The 24914-nt window shown below is 37.1% G+C and overlaps 1 protein-coding gene and 1 non-coding gene across 3 annotated transcripts in view; both read left to right on the forward strand.

Annotated features, from left to right (window-relative positions):
• The first annotated feature begins 6 nt into the window (after window positions 1-6).
• Window positions 7-24914, forward strand: part of LOC112467702 (maternal protein pumilio-like) — a 52825-nt gene continuing 27917 nt past the window's right edge. The window contains exons 1-5 of one of the 2 annotated variants that reach the window (XM_025036438.1): window positions 7-408; window positions 1154-1375; window positions 2226-2360; window positions 2490-2636; window positions 7254-7478. In XM_025036438.1, the coding sequence (XP_024892206.1) occupies window positions 313-408; window positions 1154-1375; window positions 2226-2360; window positions 2490-2636; window positions 7254-7478 (825 nt within the window). In that variant the 5' untranslated portion in view covers window positions 7-312. The remainder of the gene's footprint in view (window positions 409-1153; window positions 1376-2225; window positions 2361-2489; window positions 2637-7253; window positions 7479-24914) is intronic. The other variant, XM_025036430.1, reaches the window with a different exon arrangement.
• Trnap-cgg lies at window positions 24116-24189 on the forward strand. Its single transcript has one exon. It is a non-coding gene; the product is annotated as a tRNA-Pro (tRNA).

Below are 24914 nucleotides of genomic sequence, written 5' to 3' on the forward strand. Positions count from 1 at the left end.
CGTCGTCGTCGTCATCATCATCGTCGTTGTCGCCCTCATCATTGTCTTGCTCGTCGTCCACGTTCTCGTCGTCGTGGAAATAGTCGGTGAGAATGTGCCGCCGTTAACAACCGCGCGCTTACGGAACATGGTCGCGCAACGGCCGTAGCGAGCGGTACCCTCCACGGCACGGCACCACGCTAGACGCCGCCGCCGGCTCTCTCCGTGCGAGAACTAACCTACACGAGGCCGCGAGGGTGCATCCCCAGCACGTTCGGCCGTCCCGCGCTTGCCGTGCCCGGGGACAGCGGCGCGGCCTGACAGCACGAGGACATGAAGTGGCTCGGCGCGGGCAGCGGAGGCGCCGGGGGCGAACCGGCATCCTCCATGCAGCTGCATCACACCTCCGCCAACGGCCACATACCCACGGTACATACACGCACGTTCGCTTTTTTCTTTTTCCTTTTTTCTCTTTCTATCTACCTCATCGCCGTTTGCGATCGGCTACCTCGAGATCGGGGAACGCGCCGACCGCGAATCGACGAGCGTGACTACGACAATTGCGGCGCAGGAGATCGACCGCCATAACCTCGTCGGGCAACCGTGTTGAGAATATGAACGCGTTTGCAAATGTCAGCATGAGTGTTAAAGTGTCGATGGAAACGTTGATTCGGTCCTGTATGTCTGCGGGAAAGAAATGTGCCGAGTGGCTCGAGTACTTAGTGATCCTGTGAAAACGATATATCTAATACCTTTTTCCAAACTAGATGCTAGAGGCAGGATCAGGATTGAAAAAAAAACTCGTTTGTTTTAATATATGTCCGGTTATTAATAGCTTTCCAGTTGTAAGCGATTGAAAAATAGAGGAATTTGATTGAATTGAATAAACTAATTTGGCTACGTAAAATAAAGGTGCAAGTATGAAGATAACTGGAATTGCAGTGATGTTTGATGTGGTTTTGATTTGAATTTATTGTATTTTAATTTAACACTTGATATTATATATAAAAATTAACAAGTTACGTGTAAAAACACAAGTGTAACCAAATTTTGCTGAGACAATCACAAATATTAAGATTATAGCCATGGAAAAGTGTTATTATATTTTTAAGTGATTTGTGTTTTATAAATATGCCGTGACATTACTAATCATTGATGTATATGGGGTTATTAGGACACAGAACAGTGTGGGCAAGTTATGGCTGGTGGCGATAATATGCGAATCCAACCTGGTCAAACACATCAGATGGGAGTGAGTAGAACTCAAGACGATGCTATGGTTGGTTATGTGTTTCAACGACCTACAGAGCCAGAATTTAACACCCAATCTTCAACTTTCCAAACAAAGCAAGCTCCGAGAGCTTGGGCATTAGCGGATGACGTTATTGTCGATAATGTATGTATGACAAAGTGCATGCTGATTCATTAAATGATCTATACATTGATATTTTTACTATAGTTTCAAAATCTAAATACATACCTGTTTGTTTCATTGCATCAGTTTTGAATAATTCAAACTAGTTTCATTACAAGTACAATTTTTTTTAGAAGGGGTTGTAAGCCACTTGTTTAGTCTCTATTCCAAAGAAGCTTATTTCTAAAATTATTTATTATTGTTATTATTTGGAAGCTTTTTCCTTCAAGAGAATGCAGTACTGTGATTTGTTTATTTCTAGTTATTTTAGGTTTAAAAATTCAGATTACGCAGAATTTATTTCTATCAAAGCAGTGTATTTTTGGGATTTGGGTCATCCCGAAATTTCTCAAAATTCTTAGCGTCATATATTTAGGATAATCATTTTAGATTCCACTTTGTTACAAATAAAGCCTACAAGACATGAAAACTTAATCCTATTATAAACTGGGTGGCAAGTCTCGGAATCAAACCTGGAGTTTTTGCTTGACAGGCAACTAATCTGGCACTGAGCTATTCAGTACCCCAAATATGTATCTTTTGTTTTAAATTTAGCATATATATCTATATATAAAGAAGGTGACAATAAAGACGTATTTCATTGCTTGTCACCTTTATATGTGTGTGTGTGTGTATATATATATATATATATATATATATATATATATATATATATATTATTAACGATTTACGATTTGATTGTAATTTATACTTTTATGCATATCTGATGCTTTTCTATATAGGAATAAATAGAAAAAGAAATTTGGTTAACACTATGATTAATGTAGTGATAATTCAAGCAATTATACAATCGAGATAATTTATTTTACAGAATCAAGAAAAGTGGAAATATTCTATGACTAAACTTGGTGTACCTCAACAAAGTCAATCTCAGCAACTAGGATTAACTATGAACAATGTACATTTGAGTAATGTACCATATGAGATACATCCTATGCAGTTAAAAGTAAGTAATAAATCTCAACAATTGTATTTCACACGCAAGATTACAGAATTATTTTACATGAATAATTCATGAATAATTTTTTATACATTTGTACAAATTTTATGTATATCTTTTACGTTTGTCTCGTAGAGCGGTGCACCTGGCGCAGAACATTTGGTTTATCTAAACAATCAGATGACTGCTCAACAACAGGTTCAACAACAGGTTCAACAACAGGTCGCTCTCTTTCATCACCAACAGCAGCAGCAACAACAACAACAATTCAGAAACGGACAGGTAAGTTTTTCCATATGAAAAAAATTCCATTAATGGTTATTGGTTTTTACATAAAATGTGTCTCATGCGATAAGGAACAATACAATAGCCAATCAACTTCTTGCTTTATGAGAAATAACAGATACAATTTAAATTTTATAAATAGACAATTAAAAGAGTATTGAGAAAGCTTCTTACTACTATTATTAACGTATAACACACAATATTCATCATGAATTATCTGTGTGGTTAATACAAAATTACAGCATCTTTCATTTTACTTATAAAAATTTTATACATAATTTAAATACGCTCTTTTTTTGCTATATTTTTCGATTGAAGGATTTAACAATGATTTAACAATTTCATGTTTTTGCACAATTAACAATGGATCTTATACAATGGACTTAAGTAATGTAGATCTTTGCTAAAACTATGTCAGGGTTAAAACTCTGGTAGACTATGAGTGAATTTTTGTTTTATTATTTTTAGTAATCTTTGTTGCACGTATTTCAAGGAAATTTATAGTGAAAGTGGGATATATGTAGAAAAATATTACGATAATTTTTATTTTACCACACTCATCATGTCACAAATAATTAATGTCAAGTATAGCATTTTGTTATCGATATGTTGACGTGTGGATTAACGAGTTTCAATATTAAGTTTCAAAATAAAATATAATGTAGCAGTTACAATCACTCATCAAATATATAATTACACAATTTTAATGTGTGACTTGTCTCTATGTCAACAGAATTAATAAAACTTTAATCAGGGATTTAATTCAGCATTATTATTCGAAATAAGTATTAATTAAAAATTTGAAAGAAGTTGAATTGTTTATTTGGCAAATTTGTTGGGTGAATATGTAACTCGATTTTACTCAATCATGTTCAGGGCAGCGATCATGTAACTTTTCCCTTAGGGCAGAAACGTGAAAAGTGAAAAGTTATGTGAACTCGTGATCGTTTAACTCGACGAAACGTGGAAACGTGAAACTTTTCACGTGAACATTTTCGCCATCAAACTTGCTGGCGGAAAAGTGAAAATCTAGTGACTAAAATCTGAAATATAAATGTGTTATAACACCATGTGTTGAGATGAAAGAAACGTTATGTTTCTAAAATTATGGTGATGTTTTCAAGATTAGATATTCTATAGACGATAGACATTTATTTCGCCGATATTACACTATTGACCATTACGGTTAGTGATTTGTATTTTTCACGCACAAAGTTACGTGATCGCGTGAATAATGAAAATGGAATGGATAGAGCGGAAAGTGAAAAATGAAAAGTTTCATGTGAAATTACGTGATCGATAACCAGAGACATTTAATTTAATATTATTGAAACGAGTATGTTAAGGGTTAATCGGGTTAATGGCTATCTAATGGCTAACTAATGGCTTCGAGTATAGCTACGATATCGTAGCATTTCTCAATAACTAAACGAACATTACTAAATAAAAAAAAAAAAAAATTTGATTGTCACTTATAAAATCATTAAAAATGATGACCAGATGAAAATATTGCGCTACTGCACTTACCTTGGTATTTCAAAGGTGATCGACCTTACGATATTCTGATGAATTACTTACAATTGAGATAATTATCTTTGTGATACAGTATCAGATCTCGACAGCAATATTGATTTCCGATCTAAATGCGTTTACATGCGTCTTTTCCGTTCAGTAATACGAGGAAAGCAAATCACTTGACATATGAATAAATCCTTCGTCGTTTTCGATATTTCATATTTTATTTGTCATATTGAATTATATTTTTCGCTCCGTGTATGAAATCTAAATTTACAGCGAGAATAATATCATTGTTGTATAAATGTGTGAGAAATTATACACAGTCTGGAATGGGAGATGGAAGAGTTTCCCTTCTCCCATGTCCCTACAAATCTACATGATTGAATTTAACATAGTTTAATAGGGTAATAAGGTAAACCGTTGATGTATTTATATAGAATTTATATTAGTAACAATTGATACTTTAATAATAAAACAAAAGTGGCATTGATTGATAACGTACAATTTTTTATTTAGACTAGACACTACAGACGCGCGCTTCGCGCGCGCTATTTAGCTTTAACATTATGCTATTACTATTACATTATTAACTCCTTGATACACACAACTGTCAAAATATACAATGACAGCTGCAAATGAAGTAAGCGCAGCAAGAGAACCAATCGGCATCGTGGAAAAGCGACAACAATAAACTTCACATCTCCTTTTTAGAAGAGGATTAATAATATATTTTTTTAGAAAACACCGGGACAAATTCAGCTTTTTATTTTTAATCCAAATTAGAATAATCTACACGGATATTATATGCGATAGAAATTAATTGAAATATATTTAAATATTAATGATATATTACTGTGTATTATAATAATTAAAATAGCTACTGTGCACTATTTAATGCATAAATATGTTTACGTATTAATTGTTCATCAGCGGTTTATCCTTTATTACTCTATTCCATAATTTGCTATGAAAAGTGGTTTAACACAAAAGAGAAAGAGACTGAAATTTTTAAAATGTCTTTCGCACTACGCATTTATATCTTCAAACTATAAATATTACTCCCGATTTATTTATGGAGGTGCAAAAACGTATACGGAGCAATTCTCACTTTTATTCTTTTTATCCGCTGTCTTTCTCGAATACAAAATAAACTTACAAGGTATATAAAAAAAGTCAGAAGTTTTGAACATTAATTTTTGTATTTTTTTTTAACATAGAATTCTTTCTGATCGGGGTCACGATTTTGATTTTGGATTTGTAACGTCGGACGTGAGACGGATCACGTACATTTTGACGATTAATCGTACAGCAATGGGCATCTTTCGTATCTCGCGTTTTTCTCTTTTAACAAAGGAAGGCTCAGAACTGAATTCCGCCGATTTTGATGAAACTTGCCAGGATTACGGAGAAAGTTCCCCCGAATGTAATGGTATCCTTATTTGGGTGCGGACGGTCAATCGTTTCCGAGATATTTTATTAATAAATTTAGTGGCGTCTTTAGAGTTTATTAGGACACTCATATACGAGTATTTGTGACGTAGTATATGGTGTAGGATATGGTAACTGTCTCATAATTTGTAGACTTGAGTTTGAATCCCCCAATCAATCAATTCTTTTTTATATAATATAATGTTTTATGATAACCGCTGCATTCTACCATATTTATATCGCGAATTTCGCGATATGTGGTAAGAATAAGAGTCAGAGAGCGAGGTTCCGTCTGCGCACAGAACGGAGTGCACGCTTCCACGCTTGCTGGGTGAGAGACACGACGACTACGACGAGACGGCGAGACGGCGGTGCGTCCGGCGGATTGGCGGCGCGGCCGCCAGGAGCGCTCCGCTCGGGAGCGTCGTTCTTTGTTTCGGTTTCGGAGTGCAGTCTCCGTCCGACGAAGCGCAGAGAGCTCGACTGACGAAAATTCGCGACGCGCGACAACGAGAGAGCGAGGTGAGCGAGCGAGAGGGACGGAACCGAGGCATCGAGACTTGGAGAGAGAGCTGGGTGGACGGCACGGCACGGCGCGGCGCGTCCCGCGCGCGGAAAGGAATGCTCTCGAACGGAGGACGCGCGAGGACCGCATTGCCGCGAGAACAATCGAATCGCTTCGACTCGCTTCCTCTGTAAATAAGCGGCGTACGGCCGCGGGCCGAGTATTCGCGAGTGAGTGTGCAAAGTGTGCGAGAGAGGAGAAAGGAGAGGGAAAATAGGAGCGAGAGAAGAGAAACGCCAAGTAGGCGTCACAGGAGTGAAGAAGAGAGAAGAACAGGTGGAGGAGGAAGAGGAAGTGTCGGAAGTGTCCAAGTGACAGCGGGAGTCTCGCTCGTTTCGCTTCCTTCCCGTCTCTCTCTTTCTTTCTCCTTGCGTCCGCCAGCCGCCCCGAGAGAGAGGTGCGTACGCGAGGAGGTGGTGATACCGTGACACACACACACACACATACTCTCTTTCTCTCTCTCTCCGTCTCTCTCTCTCTCCTCGTGTCGCGCGCGCGTTTGCGCCGCGATTCGGATTGTTTGGCCGGCGGTGCGCCGTACAACGTTGCTCGCGCTCCGGTCCGCTGCGCGACAGGGAAAGAAGGAAAGAAAGGGAGAGAGAGACGGAGGAAGGAAGGGAGAAAGGAAAAAGATCGCCGTCGACGACGATCGCGCTGTCGTGGGAGCGAGCGAGCGAGCGCGTGGAGGATCGAAGAGACGAGACGAAAACGCGAGACGGCGGCGCTCTGCGGGGTGGGGTAGCTGTGCCATCGCCGACGTCCTTGCATCTGTACGCTCCGTTCGTCCGTGTCGATCGCCGCCACTGCCGCAGCCTCCTCCGCCTCCGCCTCCTTTGGCGTTGAGCGCGCCGCGACGGGGGTTGCCGACACCGCCACCGACACCGCCACCGCCACCACCGCTGTTGTATCACCATTGATTGCCGGCCACCGATCCGCCGGGCACAACAGTAGTGCGCGTGTAGTGACGACGACGACGTGGAGTAGTAGCAGGGTTAGGAGGGGGAGGGGAGAAAAGTGCCGCCGTGTATCGTCCACCGTGAGTTTTCCGTGTTACGCGTCGCTGTCAGTGTCCTACCACGGGGTTAACGGTGAATTTCTCGGAGGTGACGCACCGCGCCGACGACGCCGCCGCTGCCACCACCGCCGCTGCCGTCGTCGCCGCCGCCACCACCATCACCACCGCGACCTTGGAGACAGTGGAGAGTTTCGGAATCGGTTACGGTCAGGGAGCGGGCGAGAGCACAGGCAACTGGATGAAACCGCCGGGGAATCTGTTTCTCTACCCCACGTTAGACATGAAGGATCTCACGGGATCCGTGGAGGACATGGTATTGTTATCATTATGATCATCATTATTATTATCGTGTCATTCTTGTTATTTCGTCGTTATCGTCGCGCCGGATAACGTGCGCGATTCTCGATGTCGTGCGGCACTTCGAAACCGCGCCCGCCTCGCAACGCGTCAGGCCGCTCCGCGCCGTGGCGTCGTGTCGCCTGGCCAGGCTTGGCCTAGCCTAGTCCTAGCTTGGTTTAGCTTAACCTACCCTAACCTAGCTTAGCCTAGCCTAGCCTAGCCTAGCTTAGCTTGGCTTGGCTTGGCTTGGCTTGAGTGCTCGTCCCGTGTCTCGTAGTCTCGTTGCCTCTCTAGCCGTCCTAGCCGACGGGAATGTTATAGGTTATGTTCATTGGTCAACGAACGTACTCGACGTACTCTGTGCGCGTCCGCGTAGATCCGTTCCTCTCGCCTACATCTTCTTTGTTCCCGATTCTTTCATTATTTTTTCCACCGACGATTCGACACATACGCTTACCTCGTCCTGAGAGGCCTAGTGCGTAACGCTGCGTGTTTATGTTCCCGCGATCTCTTGATTGCTCGATTGACAAAAGTGCTGCTTTGCGATCGATTCGATGCGGATTCAGGTACGAGATCTAGTCTTCTCGATGGTATTCTCATATTTGCACTTGGAATAGAGCGTATGTGACGTTTGGATAAAAAAAAATGTGTATATATATATATATATATATATGTATGTAGTCCAACCTGAATCTATAATGAATAAACCAGAGGTAATATTTTTCTTCGCCAGTAATAATTAAAAAAGGAAAATGTTTAATTCCTAACGGACTTAATTGACCGTTTATTGACCTATTAAATACGAATTAAATACATTTTTTTAACTTAAATGCAAAATTTTATTTCATGTGACTCGTAGCTCGCTTGTAGAAGCGTTTACTTCCGTTTCCATTCCGGAGGTTGCAGAGAAATTCTAAAATTTTTCATTGACTGGAGAATGAGAAGGGAACTTGAGTACATTACTGATATATCAGAAAAAGTATGAGAAAATGTAGCCTAGAAGAGCTTTTGTTTACGTTTACATTACGTGTATAATTTATCGTATATTGAAGTTGATTAGATTCCGGAAATAAAAGTTAAAAATGTAGAAAAATCTACGAATATAGTAAGTAAGAAAAAATAAAAAGACACGAATTGCAAATTATAATTAGGTAATGCGTTTGTAACTAATTATTGATAGTATATTAACTTATTGATATTGTTATTGAAAATGTTGATAACAATTATATGTTATTATTACATTGATGGTATTAATGTCTATTATTATTGATTGTTGCTATGTAATAGCTAACATCAGCTAATCAGGTTTATATATATATATATATATATATATATATGTATAGTATCACACGATATTTAATAACTAGCATGCTCCGCCGGGCTTCGCCCCGGAGAACATGTGTATTAAGACACGCAAATAGTCTCTCTCTCTCTCACCCCTCCTCTTCCTTGTAAATGTATTTTTTTAAGCCAGTTTCCAAAAATATCTATATATATATATAAAGGAATCGGTAATGAAAAATTATACACTTCTTTAACATTCAATCAAATATTTCCCCAAAAATTTGAAAAATTTTTGATACCGATTTCCAAAAAGATAATTGTTTCTAAACTGATTTCCAAAAAGATCGGTAACAAAAACTATACACATCATAGCGCTCCCCGTAGAATTCTATCTCTACTTCACATACAATTCTTTAAAATTCGGTCAATAAATTCCCGAAAAATTGAAAAAATTTCGGTACCGGCTTCCAAAAAGATCGGTAACAAAAAATTATACACTTTATAGCACTCCCTGGAAAATTCTACCCGTTTGATCTATAATTCTTTGAGATTCAGTCAATTATTTCCCGAAAAATTAGAAAAAACGGTTTCCAGGAAATCGGTAACAAAAAACTATACACATAGTGGCACTCCCCGGAAAATTCTACCCCCATTTTATATACTTTTGGTAAAAATTCGGTTTAAGTGTTTGGGCTAGGCGTTGATGAGTGAGTGAGTGAGTGAGTCAGTCAGTCAGGACATCTTCCTTTATATATATAGATAAGTGGAGTAGTTTAGAATTAAAGTACGGAATTGCGAAAATAGTTGAAAAGCAAATATAGAACAATAAATTAACAGCTCAATGTGTTGAAAATTCCAAGATCTCAATATTTGAACAAGAGAATTAAGAATATATATAGGAATTTGGCTATATATTTTAGATATATAGAAACGTAGATTCCGTCTAAATTTGTCATTACAAACATTGGTCAGAACTGTTTCTGAGAGTTACTTTATTACCAATGTCCTCGTACTCCATTAACCTTGTATTTTATTAGCTGAATAGCTAGTGATAGTGTTACCTAATAGTATTACCTTGTAACGACGAAGGTCATTAGAAAGCTAAGCACGTGTTCATAATTTATTTGTATTTTTCTTTTATTTTTTTTCTCTTGCTTTTCGTAATTGTTTCGAAACTACTTCTTTCATTGCTATCTCTATAGTAAAAGTATGCTACTCCTCTTACTTCACGTATAATTATTCATAAATTAATCTACAACTCGTGAATGTTTCATTATTTGAAAACAGAATATTGATTATGTAAAAGAATTAAACATTCATCTCTATTCTAAAAAAAAAAACTGAAAATAAAATAAACCGAGTTATTCATAAAGTAACATTCTTTGCATAAAATTCTTGGCGAAGAAAACATTTTTCTACCTGAATGCTGCGCTCTTGGCTGCGTTTATTTGCAGATTAAATCTTTGAATAAAGAGTGATAGAATGTCAGTAAATATCCGTAAAAATAGATTCCTTAAAATATCATTTTTCTGATATCTCTCTTTGAAACTTTCAATTGGATGTAGTTATGCAGTAAGGAACCAAGCGCTATTGTCGTTTTTGTGATTTTTAATTCTGTGTTGCAAAGTGATATCATGAAGATGAAGGCCTATAGTCGATTTTCTAAAAACGCATATAACTTATGGAAATGTATTTGAGGAAGATTATAGTTTGGTATATTTGAGATAACATTGGCGCAGAATTTTATTTATAATGATCTAGTGGATAAGTAAGGTTTCAGAATTGGTTCCGCATTGCATAACTGCGTTCAATTATCGAATAAATATATGTCCGTTTACATCTTCGTAGACGAAATTTAGCTAATAAAGTGATTTTTATACATTTATATGTATTTCAGAGAATGAAAAATGCTGCGAGATATTTTACAAGGGATCGTTTTTAATAATTTTCAGATGTTTTCGGGATTAAAAGCTGATCATGATCACGTATTTCGAAATATGTGGAGTATGTAAAGAGAAATGAGACACAATCAAATCCAAGCATAATTAAATATATTGCGCTGGTCGCGAGAGTCGATACGAGTGGCAATCATCGACTGGCGTAGATATCGATTTGCGTGATCCACTTAAGCATCGTCTACAATACACGGAGTAAGCGTGGAGTAAGGAGTAAGAGTAGGCATGTGTAAGCATTATAGCTTGTTGCGTCCTGATTGGCCGAGCGTAAGTGTAAGTGGAAGAGTAAGAGTAAGAAATAAAATTAATTTATTTTGCTTACGCCCTTACGCCACCTCTCTTAAACCGAAAATAGCCCTCCTACGCCTACTCTTACTCCTTACTCCTTACTCCACGCTTACTCCGTGTATTGTAGACGACGCTTTAATCTTTCGTGTTACTTTCGAGACATAGTCCGATTTCGCTTGCCCTGGTCATTTACAATCTGGTATCTGCCGTGACTCTTCAACCGTGCATATTAAAGGCTAAATGTCAAAATTATTATCGATAACGTCTAATCAATGAATCATACTGGGTGAATTATCAGAAATGGGACACTCAAGTATTTATATTTTTTTTTCTTGAATTTTACAAGATACGAGAAAGCATGTAAAGAAAAACGATTTAAATAATTGCAAAGAACGAATGGGAGATGAGCTTAATCTTTTTTCTCTCACGTTTGTTTTTCTCGAATAATCGAGATTAATAATATCTCCATTGTTAATGCACTTCTATTTAAGTACTTTTATTTCTTACAGCTAATACAAACCATATATTAAATTGTGTTACAATGTATTAAGTGCGATTAACATCGAGTATCCTCCACCTGCATCCTAGATTGAGTAGTTAAATTCTTATCTCTATCGGAGAACAAAGAGGAAATAGGCGCGTACATGAGTTCGAAATGAGGTAAAAGTTACAGCGAGACATGGATGACACTTGTATTCCGAGACGAACTTTCTTTCTGACGTAGTTCTTGTTACTGACGGAGATTGGTTACGACGTCAGGATGGTTGTTACTGACAGTTACGTAGTCAGCTGTTACATCGCGTGAAAAAGAGAAATGTACGACTGATAAGCATTACACAAGATCAGTATTACTCTGCGATAACGTTGTTTCATAATCATTTCCTCGTTTTATCTGGGATAGTAGACCGAAAGGAATCTGAGTCATCGAGACTTGACGTGGATATATGTATATTTCGGAATGTAAGGCGGCACGCTAACAATAAGTTTATTAACTCCACTATTGAGTTGACGAAGTTCATCACAGGTGTAATCCCACGTCTGCACCTGTGATCTTTTCAAATGCTTCGGATTTTAATCTTATTATTTTGAAACAACACGGAAATAACAGCAAAAGTTTCAACAATTGCAAATGGAAATGCTAATAGCTTTATAAGCGATTGCACAAATAAAGGGAATCTAATATCACAGATTTATGCAAACACATACCTAATCTTATTATTCATTTATTTTTACGTGACTTCTAAAAGTTTCATCTAACAATAAGTGAACGAGAAAACAATTTTTTATGAATTCGATTTTTGCTGCAGACATGTGTCTGTCGAACGTTTTGTTTTTGCTTCGAAAGAGAAACGAATTATTTTTACGCGTCGTTTCTCGTGTTCGAAATTATACTTCAGTTTCTCAAACTCCAAATTTTCGTGAAAATTTATGGCACATCCGAGGGTGCTTCCGTGTGTGCTTCGTGCGAAAAGGTTCGTTTATCGCGGAATAGACGCGTGTCACTGAACTTCATGCGTAACAGTATCGGTAATCGATAGTTGGTTGTGCCGAGTTGGAGTCTCGAAGTTCGGCGGCGAGAGAGACGAGTCGCGTGCTCATTATCAGCGTGAATTCAAACCACAGCATGGGGCCCTTTACTGACCGGTGTACGTAGAGAGCATTCAGTGTTCCTTATCTACGGTCAAATTCTGCCGCGTCCGGTGCATTCCCCCTTTTCACATTTCACTACAGCGATCGAATTACGCGAACTTATCATTCTTATCGTAGACATTTATTTCTAGGACATGAAACTTGCTGTTATTTTTATACAGTCTTTAGTAGCGCAATTTCAAGTCTTAAATTCCTCTATCACTGTCTTTCTTTCTATTAATTGTTGACTATTTTTAGCATAATCGAACTTAATGTGATTAGTATCAGGGAGACAACAGTAAAATTAAACATTAATCTTGAAAATTATAATAATGTTAAAGACTTTTTTCGTGGACGACTTTGTTTCATCTGATAAACATGTTTCTTGGCTTCGAAGAGAGACCCGTCACGACTGAAAATTTATTAGCTTCAGTTTTCTTCTAAAAGTAATACGTGATATAAATACCGACGTTTTAATCCTAGAAAATAATAGGGATTGACCAATAACTTTACCAGAGAAAAGTAATATTTTTTTTAGTTATTTTATTCACAGAATGTTAGAAATTAAATATTATGATTTTCTAACAAGTCACATTTAAGATAAGGACACGTAATTTAAATACACTGTGTATTTCTTTTTAATAGAACGTGTGATGTTAATATATAGGCGGTATAACATTAATTAAAACATAATTTTGTTTTATGAGAGAAATTGATTTGATGAGAGTAAAAATTGATTATTCATATCGCCGTTATCCATATCGGCAATTTTTCCGTCCTTTTCGCGGGCTTTGTGATAATCGCAACACGATAACACTTTGCGCGGTGACAGACATCGCGTATCTCTCGCGATAAACGTGACCCGTGCGTGCGTATTGACCCATAGAGCGCGGGACTCATCTTCTCTTGTTGTGCGACGGATTCCCCGCGAGTAGACTAGAGGACAGTGGCCGTGACCCATGGCCGAGGGTACTGGAGAGGAGGGGTCGGTGGCCCCGTGGCAGTTTAACGACGTCCACGCCGCGCCGCATCGTTGAGGAAAACGTGGGAGTGCGGCGGAGATCCGAAGGGGGAACCGGGGCGAGCGAGGACGGTCGGTGCGAGCCGTGGTGGGACGAACCGGCGCGGCACGGCGTGTCGAGTCCCGTCTGGTCTGGTCGTTGGCTGGCTAGAGAGAGGATCGAGCTGGCACTCTAGCACGCGGATATCTAACATTCTTCCGCGCGTCATTCTGAAAGTTTTCGTCGAAAGATTAGAGTCGAGCTCTGCCACATTGCGCGTTAAAATAAATTAAGGGGAGACATTGATGAAAATTTCGTCGGAAATCGTGGAGTTGTCGAGTTCCTAACTCTTACACAACGATGACAATCTCTCGCGCTTCGTATCTGACATCTTCTTTTCTTGAATGATTATTTGTAGCACTATACATTGAAAAAAAATCTGATTCGTTTATTTTCCACCAGAAAATACTGGTTGAATCTACTAGAATCTGATTGAATTAATAGGAATTCTGGTTGTATTAATTGGAATTTCTGGTTACATTAATTGGAAGAATCTGGTTTGTTCATTTTCCACCAGACGTCCAATTAATTCAACCAGATTTTTTTTCAGTGTATGCAGGATAATTTTTAAGAAAAATAGAACTCAGGATTTTAGAACTTTAGGAGGCGCGAAATATTCGTAAACTGAATAAAAAATTGGATCGATTGGAAATTGGAGAAATAGATTGAGTCCAAAATTCCAGTGTCGATCGTTTGCTTGTATTTGTCTTATTCTTCTAAAAGTATATAGCAAGAACTATAAGTTTAAAGTAATTATATGTATACATATATACATATATATGTATGCATATATTCACACACAAGAGAATGTACTTTACTTCGATTATATTATTAAAAGTAGAATAGGGTCGAGTGATAATGAAAGCTGATATTTTACGATCAGTTTTCTACAAAAGTACTTATCGACAAGGGAATGATTAAGATCGATCACGATGCAATCCATGTAATTTGAGAACGACACATTCGCTGTTCGTTAAAGCTCTCTCGATACCTGGCATGGACGTCCACGTATCTGTAATAACGCTATCTCTCTTCTCCATACGAGTCGATCTCGTGGTTCCTCTCCGCTTAATATACGGATTGTTCTAGCGAGGTCACTTTGAATGGGACGACTAACCCTTGTCCATTTGTTGCACAATAAAGCAAGCAATGTGACACGAAAGGTTGACCATTGTCATATCTGTAAAGCAAAAATAACATGTTCAGAATTTTGAAATAATAGATAGAATTGTGTATCTTTCCTAAGTTCTGGAATTTATGATGAAAAAGAATTCTGACGGTTAGATAAATAAAATACAGATTCGAAGGTTATTAGGATCTAAATGCCTATCTAAACCTAAACGAAACTTCGTGATAACTTCTTTATTTCTATCGATTTGAATTTTTTTCGATAGAACTGAGGCTATCCAGCGCTTTAAAAAGATATTGGGATTAATTATAATTGAAATAAATAAATGAAGATTGATTCTCCTATAATAAAAACATAAAGTTAGCGCCTCATATCTTAAATGTTTTTTTTTTAAGGTGTCAACGATTCTCTAGAATTCTTTCGGAAAGAACCAAAACTTTATAATTAATTGTATAAAAATCAGTTGTATAAGTCCCGATTGTATAAAAATGCTAAAATGGGATGCTAACTTTGCAAAGAACTGCCATTGACGCGGCCAGCTTTCTTTATTGTTTTTTTTTTATCTTTTTCTGGATTAAAATCATGGCGGGTTAAGCTTTGTGATCACGATACTATAAGAAATCGCTCGGAGATCTCGGACGGAAAAAGAATTAACCAATCGCATTGGTCAATTGCAGAATTGTTTAAGGATGTTCTGGCTATACAATCCCTGCTAAAAATTAGCTTTCAATAAAAAATTAGTAAAATGAAGACTGCATGTATGTCAAACAACTCATTTTATATATATTAGAAAGGATTACCGTTAACAGTTTGAGTATGGCTTTTTGTCATTTAAATAATTAGTATTGTTTAAACAATCAAAAATAAAAAAATTTTACCAAGTTTTTGAAACTTAAAATACAATATCAATGATGTATGTTTTATATACATATAAAAGAAGTTTTAGAAATATCACTGTTTTTATTTATATTTACCGCAAAAATGTCGATTCTCCATAAGAGATAATGTTAATTTCATCAACTTTAAACTTAAATAACTCTTAAATCGTTTAGTAAATCACTTACAGAGTATTTTTAATTTAATTTAAAAGAAACATCTCAAAATTTTAGCGATTTCTGAATATATATTTGAAATACCTCCAATATATCCTTAAAATTGTTATAACTCAGCAACTCTGTTTAGTGAATCTGTTTCAACTTTTTTGCAGCATTAGGAAGACTAAAAGAACAATGTCACAAATTTTTATCGACTTTTCTACGACTGTTATTCTCTACGACTGTCATTCAACAGATGGAGTAGACAGTGAAGGAAAAGGAAGAGAGGAAAAAGAGAAAGTGAGGCTGCATAAACCTTGCTCTTTATTTAAATCAGTTTTAAGCGATCCATAAATCACAAGAATTAAGTCACGTTTTCTTGTCACATCCGCACTTTGAGGTGGAATAACTGATGTCAACTCTTCACTAATGACCTTGTTAGATTTTCACGATTGTCACTTGTTCTGTGTTTCGTCTAATTCTCGGAATCTCTTCTAGCTTTTGAAAAGCAAAAAGATTCCCTCTGGATCTTTTCTAAATTATATTACATGTTTTATGAGGTATTACATTTATTTTTTCGCTTCTTTTTTGACACACACACACGCCATTATTTTCATGCACTTTATTTTTAATCTGAGATATTGTAAGAAATTTAAGACTGCTCTTCCTCAGTAGAATAGGATTGCCGGAAAACATAAAATTAGAGATATTTTCAAACTAGAATTTAGAGTGATCTTTACCTGAAATTTTTGATTAATATAAAGCAAAATGTTTATATTTATTGCACTTTTTTTCGATTCGCGTATATTAACTTTTAGTTTTTTCTATTTTTGATCTTACAATTATCGAGTCTTATCTTTCTTTTATTAAGGGATATCATTTTGAGAGGCGCAAATTGCTCTGCGCAAAACGGGCTTTACCCTCGTTTATTTTGCTCTTTACCTCTTCACTTTATCTCTTTTCTCTTTTCGTCTCCCTCTCTCTCCCTCTCGTTTGGTGCCATGCATTTCTCTTCCTGACTTCCCTTTCTCTCTCCGTTCGCGCTTAACGTACAAAAGCGTCTCTGGCGACGCGGTCGATACTCACGGCGTATTGCCCCTGGCTGACCGAGCATCACCCTTACTCTTAGCCTTACTTTTCCGAATCTTTAGACAGATCTATCACTTCGTTCTCCGCATCACTTCGCCATAACACTTTCGCACGCGAGGCAGCGATATAGCGATGTACCCAGCTGGTACCTTTCAATAGTTGTTATTCTTCTGGAAAAATCTTGAGAAATTTTCTTTTCCTTTTGTCAGAAAAAAAAATATATATATAATATTAAATATGTAAATTAAGAAGATTAAGAGAAATTTCATAAATCATAGGAACTCGTTTGATTTTCGAACTCCTTGGTGTAATGACGAGGATTACATATTCACGATAGTAATTTTTCGGAACTTACATTTGCTATTACTTTTATTTGAGAGATGATGATAAAAGTTATTGACTATCGACGAACTGTTTTAACTGATTGACATGCGTTAAATTTCGATTTATGTAAGCTAATTTATAATTCATTAACGTTATGCGCTGAGAATGATCCACAGAAAGGATCGAAACGTACGCTAATATTGTTTTATTTGTCTAAATTATAATAAATTATACAGCGCCCTAATTACCGCACCTGGCTCTTATTGCCAAAGAACCCCGCCACATCCTTATGAAAATTGAGTTTCGATGAAATTAGCTGAAAACTTTGGAAATAAATAATTTATGTGATGCTGATCAAAAGTCACAATGGGCAAGATTCACAATAATCAACCGTTTAGACGCTATCAGCGTTCAAAAGTCAAAATAAGGCGTTATGTTACAGTATTACTATTGTGGGACAGTGGATTGCAATGTACTATTTTACAGAATCACAATAACTTATTCTTTTTGTTAATATAACAATACTTATTTATGTGAAGAAAATATGTATACATGCATGTACACGGAAAGAATTTTTTGTTATATTTTACCCTTAAATTCACTACAAACTTGGGACAACTTGGCGGCAACCAAGGAATTTTTAAAATATACAAAAGACATTTTGCAAACAATGTGATAAAAATTACCAAGCATATTGGTAAATTTTGAAAAATTATTGAAATTTCCTAGATATATTTTAGTGAAATTAATCAAACATATTTTATATTTTAATGTAATAGATATTTAAAACAACCTAGCTTCCGAAGCGCGGATTTAGCTCGCGGCTGGTCAGGGTTCAGAGTAGGCGCGGAGGAAGACACAAGACTCGGTTAAAATATAACAATACAAAATAAGGTTTATTCAATTACGCGTGAATACATAGAGATGCTCGTGGGAGCGGTGAATATGTACAAAAGATCGCGGTCGCTGCTACGATAGCGGCGGTTTACAGTGATCGCGGAGTCGATGGCTACGTGTGATAGATCGCGGACGCAGTTTGTAATGGCGGTGAAATGCAGATATCGCGGAGTCGCTGGGTACGTGTAATAGGTCGCGGACGCGGTTACAATGGCGGTGACGTACAGATATCGCGGAGTCGATGGGAACGGGTAGTAGATCGCGGAGGCGGTTACAACGGCGGTGATATGCAGATATCACGGGGCTTGCGGACGCCAGGTAAAGCGACGATACACGGAGATCGCGGAGTTTCGCGGATCGGCGGGCGTGCGGGCTCGCTGAAGTATTTCGGCGCGGGTGACGCGGTATCGCAGGTTTGGATAACGGCGGCAGTGAGCGCGTAAGGCGCTAGATCGCGATTGGACGTGATATCGAGCGGCTAAGACCCTTAGCGGAGATAGAGAATTACTCTCTATTTCCTGGCGCATCGATTCGTGTAGGCGGGAGGCGGCACCGGGTGGCCAAGACCCTTGGCGAGTAAGAGAAGAACTCTCTTACCCTGGTTCACTCCGGTGTCACAGGTGTTCGTATGGAAGTTCGAGTCAACCGCCTAGATGCTTCACTCGGCAGAGGCAGAGAATACTCTCTACCTCCTGGTTGTTCGACTGTGGGATTTCGGGATCCGTGAGCAGCGGAGAATTGGTCAGATCGGTTTGCTGGCTCACGGCGGAATCTAAAACCTAGCAATATTGCTCGGTTTATATACGCCCGCGGTGGCGTGTCGGCGTGGCGGGGGTATACGTGACGGCAATCGCGTGCGCCGGGATGGAGCGGTGGAGCGTTCGGGAAGTGCGGCGCCCCGACGCCGCGATTGCGTTCGGTGGCTCTCGGCCATTTTCGGCACCGCTCGGCGCTTCGAGTCGGTTGCCGCGCTAAAGGCCTTCACACACAAAATCGCGTAAGGACGTAAAACGTAAGCGTAAGAAAATCGACCAATCCCAATCAAGTATTGCGCTGTACGTAATCCCAGTAGGGGAAAATACTCGATTGGGATTGATAGATTTTCTTACGCTTACGTTTTACGTCCTTACGGCATTTTATGTGTGAAGGCCTTAAGTCCGTTTGCGGACTGATACGCGAGATTGACAGTTTAAAAAGGGCACACCGTGCCTTGTCTCGCCCGGCGGATGTTCGGCCGGGCGGCATCCAGCTGATGCTCGCCGGGAATGATGCGTTTTGGGGCGCATCGTTATTATACATATTAATATTTTTTATTATGGTGGATATTAATCAGAATAGCTCGCATAAAATTTTTGGTGGTACATTGTCCCATAACTACCATGATTTCAGGGTAAATTTTAAAAGAAAATTCTCCGTGTATGTGTGTGTATGTGTGCGTGCGTGCGTGCGTGCGTGCGTGCGTGCCTGTGTTTATATATATATATATATATATATGCATGAATTATATAATCTTATAACGTACATAATTAACTTACATGTATATATACATGTAAAAATATTTACATGCATGTATATATACATGCATGTACATATTTTTTTACATAAATACATATTTTTGCATTAACAAAAAGAATAAGTTGTGTGATTCCGTAGAATAATACATTGCAATGCAGTGTGCCACAATAGTTCTGACATAACGCCTTATATTTGATTTTTGAACGCTGATAGCATCTAAACGGTCGATTATTGTAAATCTTGCCCATTATAACTTTTGATCAGTATCATATATATTATTCCATTTTAGGTCCATTTTGGGCGAGGTTTTTATACGTGAAGAATCCATACAAACAAATATCTTGTTAAGTCTGAGAAAATATTCCTGTCCGAAGAAAAACAAATATATTTAGGAACTTGCCTTGTATCAAATATTAAATTTATTCAGAAACGAAATGTGTGTCTTTTGTGAGAAGTGTAACCCTTTTATTGACATATTACCTTTGTTTACCTATACAAGAGACACGATGGTGTCTCGCGCTAGTATATATATACGCGAAGCGAGACCACACCGTGGATCTTTTACGCGACGCGACGAGTTGTAAGTACCCGAGATTTTGAGATCTTGATAACCAGTGAATGGGTCAGATTCTAACTAGGCTTAATGGATAGTTTGAACCAAAATATATTAATCTAATCTTACAGAAATTTATCGAAAAATTCGATAAATTTTAGATAAAAAAGATCTTTAATAACGCAATAACGTAGGCTCAGACCTGAATTCCAGTTCTGAGTCTTCCCTTGTTAGTTATTATTTCCAATGCGGGTTATTAAAGATCTTTTTTATCTAAAATTTATCGAATTTTTTGAAGAAAATTTGAAGAAAGTGGTAGGAAGAAATAAAGAGGAAAATCTTACTAGCGCGATTAATCTCTTTCTTATATTTATTTTTGTATAAAGATTTAATAGAAAGATTAATAAAGATTTTTGAAACCTTCACTGAGAAAAATCGAAGTAGTTGTGGCAACTATTTTTTTGGCAACTCTGCAATTTAACTACTTGTAACTAGTTTTCAAAAGTAATAGGAACTAAATAGTACTGAATACTATAAAAATATAGTCACAGAAACAATATTTGTCAACTATTAGTTGATAGTTAAATAGCGCTTCAACTATAATTATTATAGTTATATAGACTCTATAAAACAAGATATGACAATAACATTTTTCCAGTTTAGATAAATATTTGTTTGAAGTGAAGCATACTTCCAGAATCCAACTTGGCGCGAACGACAGCGCGGGCTCGCGCGGCGAGAGTTGGGCCCGCGCCCGCTACGCGGCGCATCGCCAGTATCTTTTCGCGTATTTAAAATTCAACATCGATTTCTATAACTAGGGCCGCTCAGGAGAGTTTTTCCAGCGATCCTTCTAAGGATCGCCAGTCAGGTTGTGTTCACCCACATGTATTAATTAATTTTGAATTATAAATTTGTATAATATATATATATATATTACTAGCATGCCTCGCCGGGTTTCGCCCTGGAGAACATGTGTAATAAAACACGCAAATAGTCTCTCTCTGTCTCTCTCTCTGTCTCTCTCTCTCTCTCTCTCTCTTCCTCTCTCTCCCTCTCTCCCTTTCTCCCTCTCTCCTCTCTTTCTCTCCCTCTCTCCCTCTCCCTCTCTCCCTCTCTCCCTCTCTCCCTCTCTCCCTCTCTTTCTCTCTCTCTCTCTCTCTCTCTCTCTCTCTCTCTCTCTCTCTCTCTCTTTCCTTCTCTCTCTCTCTCTCTCTCTCTCTCTCTCTCTCCCCCCCTTTTCTTTTTCTCCCTCCCTCTCCCTCTCTCTTTCTCTCTCTCTCTTTCTCTCTCTCTCTCTCTCTCTCTCTCTCTTTCTCTCTCTTTCCCTTTCTTCCTCTCTCCCTCTCCCGCTATCCCTCTACTCTTCTCTCCCTCTCCCTCCCTCCCCCCCTCTCTCTCTCTCTCTCTCTCTCCCTTTCTCTCTTTTTTTCCTCCCTGTTTTTATATATAATTCTTTGAAATTTGGTCATTTGGAACCGGTTTCCAAAAAGATCGGTAACAAAAAATAATACACTTTATAACATTCTCCAGGAAATTCTGTCCCTACTTCATGTATAATTCTTTGAGATTCAATCATCAATTATTTCCCGAAAAATTGAAAAAATTAAAAAAACCGATTTCCCAAAAGATCGGTAACAAAAACTGTACACATCATGGCGCTCCCCGTAAAATTCTACCCTTACTTCATATATAATTCTTTGCGATTCGGTCAATTACTTCCCGAAAAATTGAAAAAATTTCTGATACCGATTTCCAAAAAAATTGGTAACGAAAAATTATACACATCATGGCAATCCCCGAAAAATTCTACCCTCACTTTATATACAATTCTTTGAGATTCGGTCAATTATTTCCTAAAACATTGAAAGAATTAGAAAAGCCGGTTCTCAAAAAGATCGGTAACAAAAAACTATACAGTTTATAACACTCCCCGGGAAATTCTACCCTTGTTTTATATACAATTCTTTAAGATTCAGTCAATTATTTCCCGAAAAATTGAAAAAATTCCGGATACCGGTTCCCAAGAAGATCGGTAACGAAAAACTATACACTCTATAACACTTCCCAGAAAATTCTACCTTTGTTTCATATATAATTCTTTAAGATTCGGTTGAAAACTGTAGTAATGCATAAAGGACATACATACATACATACGTACATACATACATTTATTTTTATATATATAGATTTATAAAATTCTTTTTTACGTTAAAATTTTTATTTTTTATGTAGTGCTTTTTCACTTAATGTTTTACTTTTAAGTTCTTTAGACAACTCTAAAAATTTTGTTGACATCACTACAATAATATTATTCATGTTACTACAACATACTTTTTGCATACACAATATATTTTTCGTTAATGCCACTATTTTTTTTATAGTTTATATAACTTATTTATTGTTGTTATTACAACTATATTATACATAGTTGAAGCGCTATTTATCCACAATTTCTTTGCTTTAACCACAAATTTCTATAGTTGTTGATACAAATTTTTTCTCTGAGTGTTTGAATCTAACATTTTGCAATTATTTATTATATGTACAATATGATTATTTATGATAATTTTCAAGAAATAAACTAAATAAACTCGCCGAACTTTTTGAACGAATTTAGTAATCGCGTTTTGTTAAGCGATCGCTGAGACTAGCTTAGAACAGCGAATTTGCCGCTGAATAGCATTACCCAATGACAAGGTCAAAAAGGAGATTCGCTTTCGAACTCGTTGGTACACGAGGCGGTATCACTCCTTTTCGACAGTTTTTCTCGTGGGACGTCCAACCAGATTCCAAGTGTGTTTCGCAACACACATTCAAATTTACTACGTCTATTGCCATTGATTCGTTGAAATAATCGTCGATTGTCGCGGAATTAATTATTTATTCGAATATTAGAAAGTCACGAAAATAGAAACTCCGGAATATTTTATTCAATGATGTTTTCGTACAGCTCAAATTGTCATTTTTAATTGTGAGTGATAAAGTTATATGATATGTGAGAATTGGCTCAGAATCTTGGCCTGAAATTTTGTGAATTTATTGCAAATGGTTGTACATTAACAATATTATTATCGCTGCAGCGATATAATATAGACATTTTATATTTCACGTATTTTTAATCTAATTTTTTTTTCAAGAAATATAAAAAACTATTAAATATAGATAAAGGTTCTTCAATTTTACGTATAAAGTTCAATTAATTAATTAATTACATATTATGAATTACGTTTTATTTAGCTTGTAGTGGGATACATTTCTTATATGTATAATTGTCGAGTATTTACAACAAATATGCAGATTTGATTTATAATGTAAAATGTAGACACCATTCTTATCTCTGCACTTATTAAAGATTTTTATAGTTGAGATTTTTACCTGTTTATACTAAATTTGGTTTTATTTTCAGTTAAATGCACGTCTGTATTTTCGTAGATCATACATATACATATAGTAGTGGTTATAAAATATAAAACATATGCATAATGTACTCGCACGCATACATAGTTATTACATTTATATTATAGAAAGGTGTATGTATTTGTTTTGCCAATAAACGAGAAAGACTCTATTTTTATATTCGATAACGTTTGGCTAATGTCGTGACAATTCGACCATTGGTTTTGGTCAGATTAATCGTCAAGACTTTTTCGACCATGGGTTTTGGTCGTTTCTAAATTGTCACGACATTCGACATTAGCCAAACGTTGTCGAATATAAAAATAGAGCCTTTTTCGTTTATTAATTATTGGCGAAACAAATACATATACTTTTCTGTTATTATACACCGTTGACCTAAAAATCGGTGTTTCAATCTTAGTAAGATTTGTTATTGCGATAAATATTATCATATGCCTCAGTGGTCGAATTGGTACGACGCCCTACACGGAATGAGGGAGGTTCCAGGTTCGAACCCTGGCTGAGGTAATATTTTTCGCAATAAATTTAATAATTTAATTTAATAAAAATGAGACGCTTATATGTAAGTATCAAAGATTAAATCAATTTAGAAACGACCAAAACCCGTAGTCGAAAAAGTCTTGACGATTAATCTGACCAAAACCAATGGTCGAATTGTCACGACATTAGCCAAACGTTGTCGAATATAAAAATAGAGTTTTTCTCATTTATATTATAATTTTACAGTTAAAATGTGTAAAAATATGTGCATGTGCATGTATTTTATAATTCCATAAGATTTTTTTATATGGATTTTATTCATATTTGTCCAATTTTTCTGTTTTATATGAGTGCGCATTTCAAATTCCGTTGCATCAAATAGTAAAACTTGTATTTTTTATCAAGTTTGCTGAATTTTATCACATAATCTGCATATTTTTTATTGTACTGTAATCCATATCTAAAAAAGAGATGTAAAGTCGATACTCGAATCTATCGAAGTTTATTGTCGTCGCTTTTTTGCGATGCCGATTGGTTCTCTCGCTGCGCTTACTTTATTTGCAGCTGTTATCGTATATTTTGATAATTGTGTGTATCAAGAAGTTAATAGTGTAATAGTAATAGCATAATGTTAAAGCCAAATAGCACGCGCGAAGCGCGCGTCTGTGGTGTCTAGTTAAGTAAATTTTACAAAGCGTGTATCAAAATCAGTACAAAATTACCTTTTTCAAAAAAAGGTAAAAAAAAACGCC

Source organism: Temnothorax curvispinosus, unplaced genomic scaffold, assembly GCF_003070985.1.
Source record: "Temnothorax curvispinosus isolate PA1 unplaced genomic scaffold, ASM307098v1 QBEX01001666.1, whole genome shotgun sequence".
In the NCBI taxonomy this organism is placed as follows: domain Eukaryota; kingdom Metazoa; phylum Arthropoda; class Insecta; order Hymenoptera; family Formicidae; genus Temnothorax; species Temnothorax curvispinosus.